This window comes from Ascaphus truei, chromosome 14, assembly GCF_040206685.1.
Source record: "Ascaphus truei isolate aAscTru1 chromosome 14, aAscTru1.hap1, whole genome shotgun sequence".
NCBI classification, from domain to species: Eukaryota; Metazoa; Chordata; class Amphibia; order Anura; family Ascaphidae; genus Ascaphus; species Ascaphus truei.
In genome coordinates this window covers 50,454,540-50,468,818 of record NC_134496.1, presented here as the reverse complement: position 1 = coordinate 50,468,818, position 14,279 = coordinate 50,454,540, and the positions used below count along the sequence as shown (strand labels likewise).

Genomic DNA, 14,279 nt, shown 5'->3' with positions numbered 1-14,279 from the left:
AAATATAACCGGGCGGAGAACGGCAGCCGGGGCCCGAGGACCCCACGGGGGGGGGGGGCGGTCTCCATGGAAACCACATGTAAACATGGGAGACCTCAGCCAGCCATCCAGGTAACAACTAGCGCAGAGTATCAGGTCATTACTATTACTGTTGGGACAGATGGTCGAAGGGAATGCCAGCCAGGAGAAGTAGTCAGGACAGGATAAGTGAGTGAATTAGGATATATAATCTTAATAATACATAATACCTCATGTCATATATAATATATCATGTAATATCTAATATAATCTATCCTATAATGTCATACTATCATATGTAATGTCATACTATAATATGTAATGTCATATATCATAGAAATGTAAGGCAGGCACTACTTATATTGGGTGGCGCTGCTAAACATACAAAGTCTGTAAAATACATCAATTACTATAATGTAAAAATGTATAAACCCAAAGGGGCTGTAGCACCCCCACACCTCTGCTTCCAGTCCCACGATGTAAGGTGATATAATATATCATGTAATGTTTTATTAAACATAACATAAATGCAAGGTAATATATTAAATATTACATAACAGTAAGGTAATATAATGTCATAATAAATATAACATAGAAGTAAGGATATATAAAAAGCTGTAGGAAGATCATTGATGAACACTGAGAAGAGTAGTGCCCCAGGACAGAGCCTTGTGGGACACCACAGGTGATGTCCAAGGGGTTGGAGTTAGAGCCTGAGATAGACATGTTGGGATCTACCTGATAGGTATGTATCTATATCTCCCCACCTCACTCTGTGTACAAGTGCAAAGCTTCTTTTCATTGGTCACAAACTGACACAGGGTGCACAATATGACAGCCGTGTCTGTGCTCGCAGATTCCCTGACCGCGCCAGGAGATGACGCCACTGACAGTGCTGGATGTGCTGCGGGTGTGCACGGTGCTGGAGGATAGCCTGGATCAGCTCTCCATCCTGGGATACATCATGCCTGTCTCTTACCACGGCCGCAGAGATGTAAGTGAGCCGGCGCTTGGCTCCGGCTGTGCCACCCATGTGTATCTGCACCGCAGTGACAATTCCTGAGAAATTAGCCACATTCATGTTTATTACCCTCTGCCCTGCCAGAGGCGCCCAGCAATACAGCTGTAACATGCAGAACAGAGCGTTGCTGGCAGCAAATGGGCCATCTTGTTATTAATATGTATAGGTAATACGTATAGTAACAAAGGAGGGAGGGGGAGGAGCGGGTATGATGCCTTTTATTGGACCAACAAGTAGTTACATAGTAGATGAGTTTGAAACAAGACATACGCCATCAAGTTCAACCTATGCTGAATGTAGACGACAGATACTTTATCCTATATCCGAACTTACAGTATATTGAGCCAGAGGAAGGCAAACAAACAAACCCCAGTGATACATTATCTAATGATATCTCATAAGGAGAAAAATAAATTCCTTCTGGACTCCAAGAATTGGCAATCGGATTACTCCCTGGATCAGCATCCTTCCCATGTTTACTTATTTGGTATATTTCTGTATACCTTTCCTTTCTAAAAAGATGTCCAAACTTTATTGGAATGTATCTATTGTATCTGCCGTCACAGTCTCCATGGGTAACCAATGCCCCATTGTAACTGCCCTTACTGTAAAGAACATGATGTGTTACAAGCTTTCCAACCTCTGAGGGACCTTCATCGGGAAACACTCACCCTGAGAGGTTGGAAAGCTTGTAACATATCAACAACTTGTAGGCCCAATAAAAGGTATCATACCCCCTCCTTCCCATCCCTCCTTGGTTACTACATGGAAGGCCCGGCAGGACTTCCCACCCTTCTTTGCTTACTATGGAAGGTAATAGGTGGGATCACTTCCAGTGTGAGCCGTATCCCCGGGGGGATCCAATCAGCTTTATTACTCTACCCATATCTTCTCTCTTCCAGGGATACGTGAACACTGTATTTATGATGGTACAGTATGTAGCAGTGCGGGGGAGGGGGGGGTGATTGATAGCAGCGCAAGAAGTATTAGATACGCAGAAATAAGTGAAATAAACATCCAGTGATGGGAGTGGAGCACACAATGAGTCACCACCATGTGGAAATAGAGTCCTGGTGACTTCCGCAGTGGTTGCTCCCCTTTCTGACAGTGTGCATGATAATATTGAACTTACCCTATGAAAAGTCTGTCTGTGTGCTTGGATGTACGATGCGGAGTGATTATCAGGGGTTGTAATTCTCCCTCTCTGATGCGGATCCAGATCGCTGGAAATGAAATCAACAACATTCTGAAGACTCAGAGGCAGCTGGAGGGGAAGTTTGAGGAGCTGATGGGGATGCGGTCAGAGGCTCAGCTAACATCCCTTAACCGGTCAAGCAAGTTGCTGGATCTGGACAAGGAGGTGAAGGACACCAGTGGGAATCTGAAACTGACCACTCAGCAGTTTACACTGGCGGCGAGACAGAACCCACTAACCTCAGACAACCTGAGAAAGGTCCAGGCTGACAGGTGAGCCGGACACAGCACCTGCGGTCACCTTACAGGTTAATGGGATCAGTGCGGAGGTTGAAGGGTGATGTCACCAGGTGACGAGTAGGGTACCTTATTTCCAAGCCTATACTTTAATGCAGACATGTCCCTGAAGGGCCCGGAGGATGCAGTGGTGTCAGGGAGGTTATGTGAAGTACACGCGCTCTCTCCTCTGCCCTAATAGGCAGTTTGCAGCGGACGCCATTGCAGGCGTGGTAGGTGAACTGGAGGCATCGGGGACATTTCACGGCCTCCAACAAGCTGTGGACACCGAGAAGGAGAAAAAAGCCAAGTTCTACAACACAATAGCCAAGTAAGTACTGATACTCCCTGAGGTTAACATGCCACAGACAGTGAGAACCAACTGTAACACAGCTTATAACACTACATATACACACACTAATATATATATATATATATATATATATGTGTGTGTGTGTGTCTATATATATGTATGTATGTATGTATACACACACACAGATATATATGAAAAAGAAAAGAAAAAATGGTATTTAATCCATATCTAAATGTATCCAACGTTTCAGAGGCATCTACGGGCCCCTGTTTCAGGGAGGTGCATGGTGTAGGGGCCCCTGTGTCAGGGAGGTGCATGGTGTAGGGGCCCCTGTGTCAGGGAGGTGCACGGTGCAGGGGCCCCTGTATCAGGGAGGTGCATGGTGCAGGGGCCCCTGTATCAGGGAGGTGCACGGTGCAGGGGCCCCTGTGTCAGGGAGGTGCATGGTGCAGGGGCCCCTGTATCAGGGAGGTGCGTGGTGCAGGGGCCCCTGTGTCAGGGAGGTGCATGGTGCCGGGGCCCCTGTATCAGGGAGGTGCGTGGTGTAGGGGCCCCTGTGTCAGGGAGGTGCATGGTGCAGGGGCCCCTGTGTCAGGGAGGTGCGTGGTGCAGGGGCCCCTGTGTCAGGGAGGTGCAGGGGCCCCTGTGTCAGGGAGGTGCATGGTGCAGGGGCACCTGTGTCAGGGAGGTGCATGGTGCAGGGGCCCCTGTATCAGGGAGGTGTATGGTGCAGGGGCCCCTGTGTCAGGGAGGTGCATGGTGTAGGGGCCCCTGTATCAGGGAGGTGCATGGTGCAGGGGCCCCTGTATCAGGGAGGTGCATGGTGCAGGGGCCCCTGTGTCAGGGAGGTGCATGGTGCAGGGGCCCAGTGTCAGGGAGGTGCATGGTGCAGGGGCCCCTGTATCAGGGAGGTGCATTGTGCAGGGGCCCCTGTGTCAGGGAGGTGCATGGTGCAGGGGCCCCGGTGTCAGGGAGGTGCATGGTGCAGGGGCCCTTGTGTCAGGGAGGTGCATGGTGCAGGGGCCCCTGTGTCAGGGAGGTGCAAGGTGCAGGGGCCCCTGTGTCAGGGAGGTGCATGGTGCAGGGGCCCCTGTGTCAGGGAGGTGCATGGTGCAGGGGCCCCTGTGTCAGGGAGGTGCATGGTGCAGGGGCCCCTGTGTCAGGGAGGTGCATGGTGCAGGGGCCCCTGTATCAGGGAGGTGCATGGTGCAGGGGCCCCTGTATCAGGGAGGTGCATGGTGCAGGGGCCCCTGTGTCAGGGAGGTGCATGGTGCAGGGGCCCCGAGATGCCTCCGAAACGTTGGACACATTTGGATTAAATACCCTTTTTTGTATCATCCTGCAGCGCTGCGTCTCCGTCCCTGGTCATGTCATTTTGGTGTAGACACACACGCACACACGCACACACACACACAATCTGATACTAACACAGCTTATAACACTACATATACTGTTCTCTGTAACCGGTGAGGTGACACTGATCAATATTTTATAACACAGAACCCAGCTGTGCTAACACCAACAGCCACTTGTCCGGTGACTTTATAACCCGAGTTGGTGGAAAGAGCCATTTCTCAGGTAACCGGGTTAGTGCCCCCAGCTGATCACAGCCGTCTGCTTCTTTTCTAGAGAAGTCGAGGGGAAGCAGAAGATAAAGTCCCTGCAGAAGCAGCTGCAGGATGTCAGCAGAGAGAAGGAAGTGGAGATGCAGGTGATGAGAGGGGGAGAAGGTGCAGAGGATGAGAGGGGGAGAAGGTGCAGAGGATGAGAGGGGGAGAAGGTGCAGGTGATGAGAGGGGGAGAAGGTGTAGGTGATGAGAGGGGGAGAAGGTGCAGGTGATGAGAGGGGGAGAAGGTGCAGGGGATGAGAGGGGGAGAAGGTGCAGGGGATGAGAGGGGGAGAAGGTGCAGGTGATGAGAGGGGGAGAAGGTGCAGGTGATGAGAGGGGGAGAAGGTGCAGGGGATGAGAGGGGGAGAAGGTGCAGGTGATGAGAGGGGGAGAAGGTGCAGGTGATGAGAGGGGGAGAAGGTGCAGGTGATGAGAGGGGGAGAAGGTGCAGGGGATGAGAGGGGGAGAAGGTGCAGGTGATGAGAGGGGGAGAAGGTGCAGGGGATGAGAGGGGGAGAAGGTGCAGGTGATGAGAGGGGGAGAAGGTGTAGGTGATGAGAGGGGGAGAAGGTGCAGGTGATGAGAGGGGGAGAAGGTGCAGGGGATGAGAGGGGGAGAAGGTGCAGGGGATGAGAGGGAGAAGGTGCAGGGGATGAGAGGGGGAGAAGGTGCAGGTGATGAGAGGGGGAGAAGGTGCAGGTGATGAGAGGGGGAGAAGGTGCAGAGGATGAGAGGGGGAGAAGGTGCAGAGGATGAGAGGGGGAGAAGGTGCAGGTGATGAGAGGGGGAGAAGGTGTAGGTGATGAGAGGGGGAGAAGGTGCAGGTGATGAGAGGGGGAGAAGGTGCAGGGGATGAGAGGGGGAGAAGGTGCAGGGGATGAGAGGGGGAGAAGGTGCAGGTGATGAGAGGGGGAGAAGGTGCAGGTGATGAGAGGGGGAGAAGGTGCAGGGGATGAGAGGGGGAGAAGGTGCAGGTGATGAGAGGGGGAGAAGGTGCAGGTGATGAGAGGGGGAGAAGGTGCAGGTGATGAGAGGGGGAGAAGGTGCAGGGGATGAGAGGGGGAGAAGGTGCAGGTGATGAGAGGGGGAGAAGGTGCAGGGGATGAGAGGGGGAGAAGGTGCAGGTGATGAGAGGGGGAGAAGGTGTAGGTGATGAGAGGGGGAGAAGGTGCAGGTGATGAGAGGGGGAGAAGGTGCAGGGGATGAGAGGGGGAGAAGGTGCAGGTGATGAGAGGGGGGGAAGGTGCAGGGGATGAGAGGGGGAGAAGGTGCAGGTGATGAGAGGGGGGGAAGGTGCAGGGGATGAGAGGGAGAAGGTGCAGGGGATGAGAGGGGGAGAAGGTGCAGGTGATGAGAGGGGGAGAAGGTGCAGGTGATGAGAGGGGGAGAAGGTGCAGGGGATGAGAGGGGGAGAAGGTGCAGGTGATGAGAGGGGGAGAAGGTGCAGGTGACGAGAGGGGGAGAAGGTGCAGGGGATGAGAGGGGGAGAAGGTGCAGGTGACGAGAGGGGGAGAAGGTGCAGGGGATGAGAGGGGGAGAAGGTGCAGGGGATGAGAGGGGGAGATGGTGCAGGGGATGAGAGGGGGAGAAGGTGCAGGGGATGAGAGGGGGAGAAGGTGCAGGGGATGAGAGGGGGAGAAGTTGCAGGGGATGAGAGGGGGAGAAGGTGCAGGGGATGAGAGGGGGAGAAGGTGCAGGGGATGAGAGGGGGAGAAGGTGCAGGGGATGAGAGGGGGAGAAGGTGCAGGGGATGAGAGGGGGAGAAGGTGCAGGGGATGAGAGGGGGAGAAGGTGCAGGTGATGAGAGGGGGGGAAGAAGTAGGTGATGAGAGGGGGAGAAGGTGCAGGAGAGGTAGAGAGAGAGAGAGTGCAGTGCGGAGTGGCAGAGAGAGTGTAGGGCAGAGAAGCAGAGGAGAGCGCAGGGCAGAGCGGCAGAGGAGAGAGAGCGCAGGGCGGAGCGGCAGAGGAGAGTGCGTAGGGCGGAGTGGCAGAGGAGCGCACAGGGCAGAGCGGCAGAGAGAGCGCAGGGTGGAGCGGCAGAGAGAGCGCAGGGTGGAGCAGCAGAGAGCGCGCAGGCTGTCCCTGGCAGGGCAGAGCGGCAGAGAGAGCGCAGGGTGGAGCGGCAGAGAGCGCGCAGGGTGGAGCAGCAGAGAGCGCGCAGGCTGTCCCTGGCAGGGCAGAGCGGCAGAGAGCGCGCAGGCTGTCCCTGGCAGGGCAGAGCGGCAGAGTGCGCGCAGGCTGGAGCAGCAGAGAGCGCGCAGGCTGTCCCTGGCAGGGCAGAGCAGCAGAGAGCGCGCAGGCTGGAGCAGCAGAGAGCGCGCAGGCTGTTCCTGGCAGGGCAGAGTGGCAGAGAGCGCGCAGGCTGTCCCTGGCAGGGCAGAGCGGCAGAGAGCGCGCAGGCTGGAGCAGCAGAGAGCGCGCAGGCTGGAGCAGCAGACAGAGCGCAGGGTGGAGCAGCAGAGAGCGCGCAGGGTGGAGCAGCAGAGAGCGCGCAGGCTGTCCCTGGCAGGGCAGAGCAGCAGAGAGCGCGCAGGCTGTCCCTGGCAGGGCAGAGCGGCAGAGAGCGCGCAGGCTGTCCCTGGCAGGGCAGAGCGGCAGAGAGCGCGCAGGCTGGAGCAGCAGAGAGCGCGCAGGCTGGAGCAGCAGACAGAGCGCAGGGTGGAGCAGCAGAGAGCGCGCAGGGTGGAGCAGCAGAGAGCGCGCAGGGTGGAGCAGCAGAGAGCGCGCAGGCTGTCCCTGGCAGGGCAGAGCAGCAGAGAGCGCGCAGGCTGTCCCTGGCAGGGCAGAGCGGCAGAGAGCGCGCAGGCTGTCCCTGGCAGGGCTCTGTCCTCACACCAGTTTTCGCTTCCCCCAGAGTCGCAGTGAGCTCATTGCTCATCTAAAGGATCAACTGCAGGAGATGAAAGCCAAGACTGGCATGGAGGGGAAGTACGTGCAGAAGGACACGGAGCTGCAGGTCTCTCAGACCCAGAAGAAATGCAGCATCGCAGAGTCCCAGCTGCAGACGGAATTCCAGGTGAGCAGCAGAGTGTAGTCTCATGAGGAATCTCAATGCACTGCAGCCTCCCTCATAACTCCAGTGAATGGCAACCTCCTGATTCACACTGCAGTCCTTTTATATTTATTCGGGTATACAATCTGTAATGCCTCCTCAGGCATCTCTCTGTAGCCTCCTCACCCTCCTCAGGCATCTCTCTGTACCCTCCTCACCCTCCTCAGGCATCTCTCTGTAGCCTCCTCACCCTTCTCAGGCATCTCTCTGTACCCTCCTCACCCTCCTCAGGCATCTCTCTGTACCCTCCTCACCCTTCTCAGGCATCTCTCTGTACCCTCCTCACCCATCTCTCTGTAGCCTCCTCACCCTCCTCAGGCATCTCTCTGTACCCTCCTCACCCTCCTCAGGCATCTCTCTGTACCCTCCTCACCCTCCTCAGGCATCTCTCTGTACCCTCCTCAACCATCTCTCTGTAGCCTCCTCACCCTCCTCAGGCATCTCTCTGTACCCATCTCATCCTCCTCAGGCATCTCTCTGTACCTCCTCACCCGACCCAGGCATCTCTCTGTACCCTCCTCACCCTCCTCAGGCATTTCTCTGTACCCTCCTCACCCGACCCAGGTATCTCTCGGTACCCTCCTCATCCGACCCAGGTATCTCTCTGTACCCTCCTCACCCGACTCTGGCATCTCTCTGTACCCTCCTCACCTGACCCAGGCATCTCTCTGTACCCTCCTCACCCGACCCAGGTATCTCTCTGTACCCTTCTCACCCGACCCAGGTATCTCTCTGTACCCTCCTCACCTGACCCGGGTATCTCTCTGAACCCTCCTCATCCTCCTCAGGCATCTCTCTGTACCCTCCTCACCTGACCCGGGTTTCTCTCTGTACCCTCCGCATCTGACCCGGGCATCTCGCTGTACCCTCCTCACCTGCCAGTATTAGAGGGGATAGCAACACAGTTCAGAGTAATCGCATTGATGCTGAACATACGTGATTGATAAACACATTGAAGTAAATTGATGTCCTTTATATGAGCAGTGACCCGGGCTGGGTCATGTAAACACGCCCGGCCCATCGGCTAAACCCAGGACACGTTACCAACACTAAGAATTCAGAGGCTACCTTTCATTTGAACGCCCTGTATCTTTGCTCGTAATGCAACCACAGCGCGGCCTTATACAGGACATCTATGAATAGAAAAAAGGGAAATAGTGCGCAATCTAATTTTAAACGTGACGTGATAAGTGAGAAAATATGAAATAAATAACTTAACCTAAGATTGAGCGTCTGCAGCTGTGATGGAAGATGGGGGGGCTCAGGAACCCCCTGGAACTAACAAATGGATACAAAAAAGAGACACAGCGCACAACGCTCATAGTGCATTAACAAAATATTATTGACATGAATAATAAATGGTGAGTAATGTGCGTACATCAAATAAATTAAGCAACTTACAATTGAGAAAAAATGCTCATCAGTCGCTTTAGCATCAACATCTCATATCAATGAGCCTGCCTGTGCTCAGGGGAGCAAGATCAAGCAGAGGTTGTGCACACATTTCAATAGGACCCTGCACCATCGAGGACAGCAGTATCACCCCTGCAAAGACTTACATCCTGGTCTCCGGAGGCGTTGGGTAAAATATCCCGAAACTGCTTGATATTAATTTATTTGATGTACGCACATTACTCACCATTTATTATTCATGTCAATAATATTTTGTTAATGCACTATGAGCGTTGTGCGCTGTGTCTCTTTTTTGTATCCACAGGACATCTATACCTGAGCAGACTGGCCTGCTGACCAATAAAGTCAGTTCCATGTTTGGAAACACCATGTTTGGGATCGGAAATTGCACAGATCCGCTTTAAATCCCGGGGCCCGTTCTTCTCGCCCGCTCTTCTCGCCCGCTGTGACGCGGCCTGTTTGTTCTTCACAGAAGATAAAGTGCCGAATGGATGAAGAGATCAGAGTTCACGTGGAGATTGAGAACTTCCTCCGGCAGCATCAGCAGGTGCGTGGAACAGGTCTCACGGACCCTCACCCACTGGAACCAAGGTCACCAAAGGGCTTCATTGGGATAGACTGGGATCTGTTCACTGATAAGTAACAGGCCTGAACCCCTTCACTGACAGAGGGGTCCGCATCACAACACTGGAATTAAGAATGAATGTCAGAGCTTCGTAAATACACCATATTTTAGCCCCCTTTTTTATTGAAGATCACAGAAGTTCCCCTTTCCCCAGCCCCCCCAATTCCCCACAGCCTTGATGCTAATATACAGCAGGCATAACATCCTTAGACACATTTGGGCCTGTGTAATACTTTCCTATCCAGTAATGAGTTTTCCGCCTCTACTTGCAGAGCACACTGTAATTATTTTATACCCATGTATAGTGTGCCGTCCGGAGCAGGCTTACAAATACCGTACGATCCAGGATTATCCAACACAAAGGGGTTTTCTGCCCCAAGATGTCACAGTTTGTGTGGTGTGAGACATACAGCCAGTAAATGTACAACATGAAGGTGCAGGGAGGGGGGAGTGACTGGTAACACAACCCGTATCTCAGACCGCCAACAGGGAGTCCATCTTTGTTTGTGACATCGTATCAGTGCATCATTATCTTCCTTACATTTCTTCAGTAGACACAAAGCCTTCACCAGAGAGCAGTCACGGGTCTCACTGCAGCGTGTCCCCGTCTCATCAGTCTTCTCACTGCACTTAAGGCTAGCATTGTCGACATGCCACAATATAGACCTCCCATAATCTGGCATTGACCTAGAGGTTTAACCCATGAAGGGGTTCGTAGTGTCCAGCTGCAAGTATTGGGATGTTTGGTGTGGTCATGTAGTGGGTCCCAGCATTACATGGGTCCGAAGGTAAATGTCGCTGCTTGTGTCCCCCCCAGGAGTTGGAGGAGAAGCTGGAATACTGGATGGAGAAATATGACAAGGACACGGAGGCAAAGCAGGCGGAACTGACCGCTCTGAAGACTTCGCGAGCCAATGACCTAACCCTGCTGCAGGAGCTGGCCAAGCAGGTAAGGAGAAGCAGGGGGTCTAGGGAGCATCAAGACGGGGTCATCCTTACTGTATCCACACAGGGGTACCACCTCGCTCCCAACTCACAAGGGACCCTATACAATAAGCTATGCAGCAATTTCCTAACGCTGGAGAAGTGCTCAGCTCTATTCAAACATGGGACTGAAATCTTCCCCCTGGACAGACAAGCGGCTTGTGAGCCAACTAAGTAAGGGCCTAAAGTCGGTGCATGATCCAGGATAGGCCTTAAAGCAGCAATCCTACTTTCCCTCTTTTTTAAAAATTATTATTTGTATATGTAAAGCGTGTGACAATGAGTAATTCTGCATTTTCTTACCTAAACTGGCAATCGTTTGGTGCTCCTGTTATAAATCTGTAAAAATCCTGATTGTGTGCCTAACATAATGGCCGCCTTTCAGTTTATGAAAACTCACTCCCTCAGTCAGTGTAAATCCCCAGCTACAATAAATCCTGCTAATGCTAAGGTAACATTATCTATTGTTACAGTTTGCAGCTCAAACTGCTGGGAACATTGGTAACAAATGATCACCAACAGGAAAGTGTTACAAGGATCTTGCACTGCTGAGGAGGTGGCTAAACCTGCTACAGAAATCACAGGATGCTTTAACTCATTAAAAATGATATTAAGAGTTTAATTAAAAAATGTAAAATAATAATCACTATTATTTAATACTACAGAACTGATTTAAAAACAAATAAACAAAAAAAAATAGATTCCACGTTTTGCTGCTTTAACGAGTTTGCAGAAGGGTACCAATTTGTTACTTTACGTGCAGCCCCCGGGCCGCGTGGGGTTAGAGCGCAGGCGTCGGACTGCTCCAAGCGGCGTTTTATTTATAGAGCCACATTTATTCTGCAGTGATTTGGGGGATTTCGCACATCAGCATTGTCACAGCTAATAAATTCTGAAATGATGCAACCATTAAAATGGTAGAAAATGTCGCCAATTTAGGGTGACCAGACATCCCGGTTTTTTTTTTGTCCCCTGTCCCGGTATCGCGAACTGTCTGTAAATGTCCCGGTTTTCTCGCAGCTTGCCGGCTGGCGCATGCAGAGCTGGCAAGCGCAGAGCGCCATCAAGTGCACGCTGACCGGCGAGCTCTGATCATGCATGCGCAGTCGGCGCTCGCTGTTCACGCATGCGCCCCTTTTTTCCCCAGGAAGAATATGGTCAACCTACTTCTATTACACAGATATTTCTATTCATTGCAATGTCCAAATGTTACTACAAAAAGGTACACCGAAGCGTCTACAACAGGAGCGGCCAACTCCAGGCCTCAAGGGCCACCAACAGGTCAGGTTTTAAGGCTATCCGTGCTTCAGCACAGGTGGCTCAATCAATAGCTCAGTCTTCGACTGAGCCACCTGTGCTGACGCAGGGATATCCTTAAAACCTGACCTGTTGGTGGCCCTTGCGTACTGGAGCTGGCCTCTCCTGGTATATAACACTGTTCTGAAGCAGCTACATCAGGTGGAGTAGTCTGTACATTTCTCTAAGCTTTGCCGCCCTGCCCGTTTCCATCGTTCCAGTATAAAGACTTTGAGAAGGTGATCATTGAGGATCGCATGGAGAAGGAGAAAGCCCTGCTTCAGAAGAAGCAGGAGAAGATGGAATTAGTGAGTGCGATCAAGGTAACGGACAGGATAATTAAGCCTTTTTGTCTCATCTGCAAGAAGCAAATGAATCGCTGTTATATAGAAGCGTTTACCAAGGCCAATTCCATGGGCTTCTCTCCCCCCTTAGCTCCAGGCGTGGTGGAGAGGCATGATGGTGCGCAAAGGGCCCAAGAAAACCAAAAGCAAGAAGGGTAAAGACAAGGAAACAAAGGGCAAAGGAAAGACAGGAGGAAAGACAAAGAAATAATGCGCCATCCCTGGCTCTCTCCGACAGCCCCCGGCTCTCTCCGACAGCCCCCGGCTCTCTCCGACTGCCCCCGGCTCTCTCCGACAGCCCCCGGCTCTCTCCGACAGCCCCCGGCTCTCTCCGACTGCCCCTGGCTCTCTGTGACAGCCCCCGGCTCTCTCCGACTGCCCCAGGCTCTCTGTGACAGCCCCCGGCTCTCTCCGACAGCCCCCGGCTCTCTCAGACAGCTCCTGGCTCTCTGTGACAGCCCCCGGCTCTCTCCGACTGCCCCTGGCTCTCTCCGACTGCCCCTGGCTCTCTCCGACTGCCCCCGGCTCTCTGTGACAGCCCCCGGCTCTCTCCGACAGCCCCCGGCTCTCTGTGACAGCCCCCGGCTCTCTCCGACAGCCCCCGGCTCTCTGTGACAGCCCCCGGGGGATTTTGTGAAAGGATTGTAATGTAAAAACGTCTTCTTCTACAACACTGTATTAAAAACTTGAGAACTTAAGGATGCTTTCCCAGTGTAATAAAGCTGTAAGGTTAGATAACCATCCTACAGAGCACGAGGAGCAGAGTACAGAGGGTTTGCTCATTTTCATTAACTCTTTGATATCTGATATCTGCATATGTACTTTGTCTTATTTACAACTCATGATTGATTGATTGCTAACAAAAGCTGAGTGTGGGACTATTTGACAGTGGGGAGGGAAGGCTTAGGGAAGTACCTCTGGGACCCTTTGTGACCAGGGGGAGTGGGCCAGATGAAGTCACCCCTCGAAACGTCGCCCCCCTAGTTTGCTTTCCTTTTACCATATTGTGTTTTTTTCCTTTTGTTTCGTGTTTTTTTCCTCTTCTTTCCCCTCTACCCCCTATACTTTGACCTTTCCCATGGTGATATTAATTTTCTCATTGGCACATTGGCTATTGTTGCTATAATTTCAGTTTATTGCTAGTGTCATTAAAATTGTTCATTTTCACTACACTGGTATTCCTCAGCACCTTTAGCTGTGAGACAGACTGCTGGTACTGCCTTTGGTTTGTTAGGGTTGTGGTTCCTGTTAGTTATAACTCCCATTATAGCTAAATTGAATGTGCAGCACTTACCTGAACTGACAGATAACATGCAGGTAAGTACCCCTAAGCAGCAACCTGCTGCACGTAAGTACCACGAAGAACTTGGATTGTAAGCTCTTTGGGCAAGGGCTCCTTTTCCTATTGTTTAATGTCTGAAGAGCTTATTGCCATTGTGTAATAATATGTCACGTGTATCGTAAAGCGCCAAGTACCTGGATGGTGCTATTTACACACATACAGCAACCTGCTGCAGCTCGTACCACTAAGAGGAAACCGGCTGCTTTCAAATCTGAAGCCACAGCAGAGAAAGCGGACACAGTAGGACAGGCCAGGATACATGAAACAGTAACTTAATTCAGATTACCAGACTTTTATTACACAGCTTGATCTGGAGAAGAAGATCCGGCAATTTGAAAAGACTACTAGATATATTGACATATTTATATATTCTTTTAACATTCTTAAAAATGATGGAATGTATTTACAGAAATACACAAATAGCGTGGTAAAGCCTTATAAACCCCCTCTAGTTACACGTTTACAAGGTTTCAATTCCCAAACAGACCATCTTGTCAAAACTTTCTGTACAAGTCAGTTTCTAACCGTTCCCCCCCCAATTATACAAACATAATTTAAAAGCCGAACATGTCAATTCCGGCCAAGGCGTAACGCGTCTCTAATTCTAACTGTACGCAGCTCTGCGCCACTTGGATACACTGCATTTGTACTCATCGTTTCACCAAATCTTAACCTGGGGAATCTTCATTACAGGATTATAAGGGTCATTACAATAAGGCCCCCCCTTTCCAGAGTCCTTTTCATTTTTGTCCCACTAGACCAATAAAAATGGACCGCTGACCGTGCCGGAG

General features: G+C 51.9%; 1 protein-coding gene across 2 annotated transcripts; it reads left to right on the top strand.

The window, feature by feature from the left end:
- Positions 1–19: 19 nt before the first annotated feature.
- DRC9 (dynein regulatory complex subunit 9) lies at positions 20–13,313 on the top strand. Of its 2 annotated transcripts, none has more exons than XM_075570944.1 (10): positions 20–111; positions 875–1,012; positions 2,259–2,506; positions 2,712–2,840; positions 4,452–4,533; positions 7,287–7,448; positions 9,370–9,444; positions 10,340–10,471; positions 12,024–12,125; positions 12,238–13,313. In XM_075570944.1, the coding sequence occupies exons 2-10, from the start codon at positions 896–898 to the stop codon at positions 12,355–12,357; spliced, it is 1,167 nt and encodes a 388-aa protein (XP_075427059.1). In that variant the 5' UTR covers positions 20–111; positions 875–895; the 3' UTR covers positions 12,358–13,313. The 2 variants fall into 2 exon arrangements, with proteins under 2 accessions (XP_075427059.1, XP_075427058.1); XM_075570943.1 differs by having other exon boundaries at positions 52–207.
- The last annotated feature ends 966 nt before the right edge of the window (positions 13,314–14,279 follow it).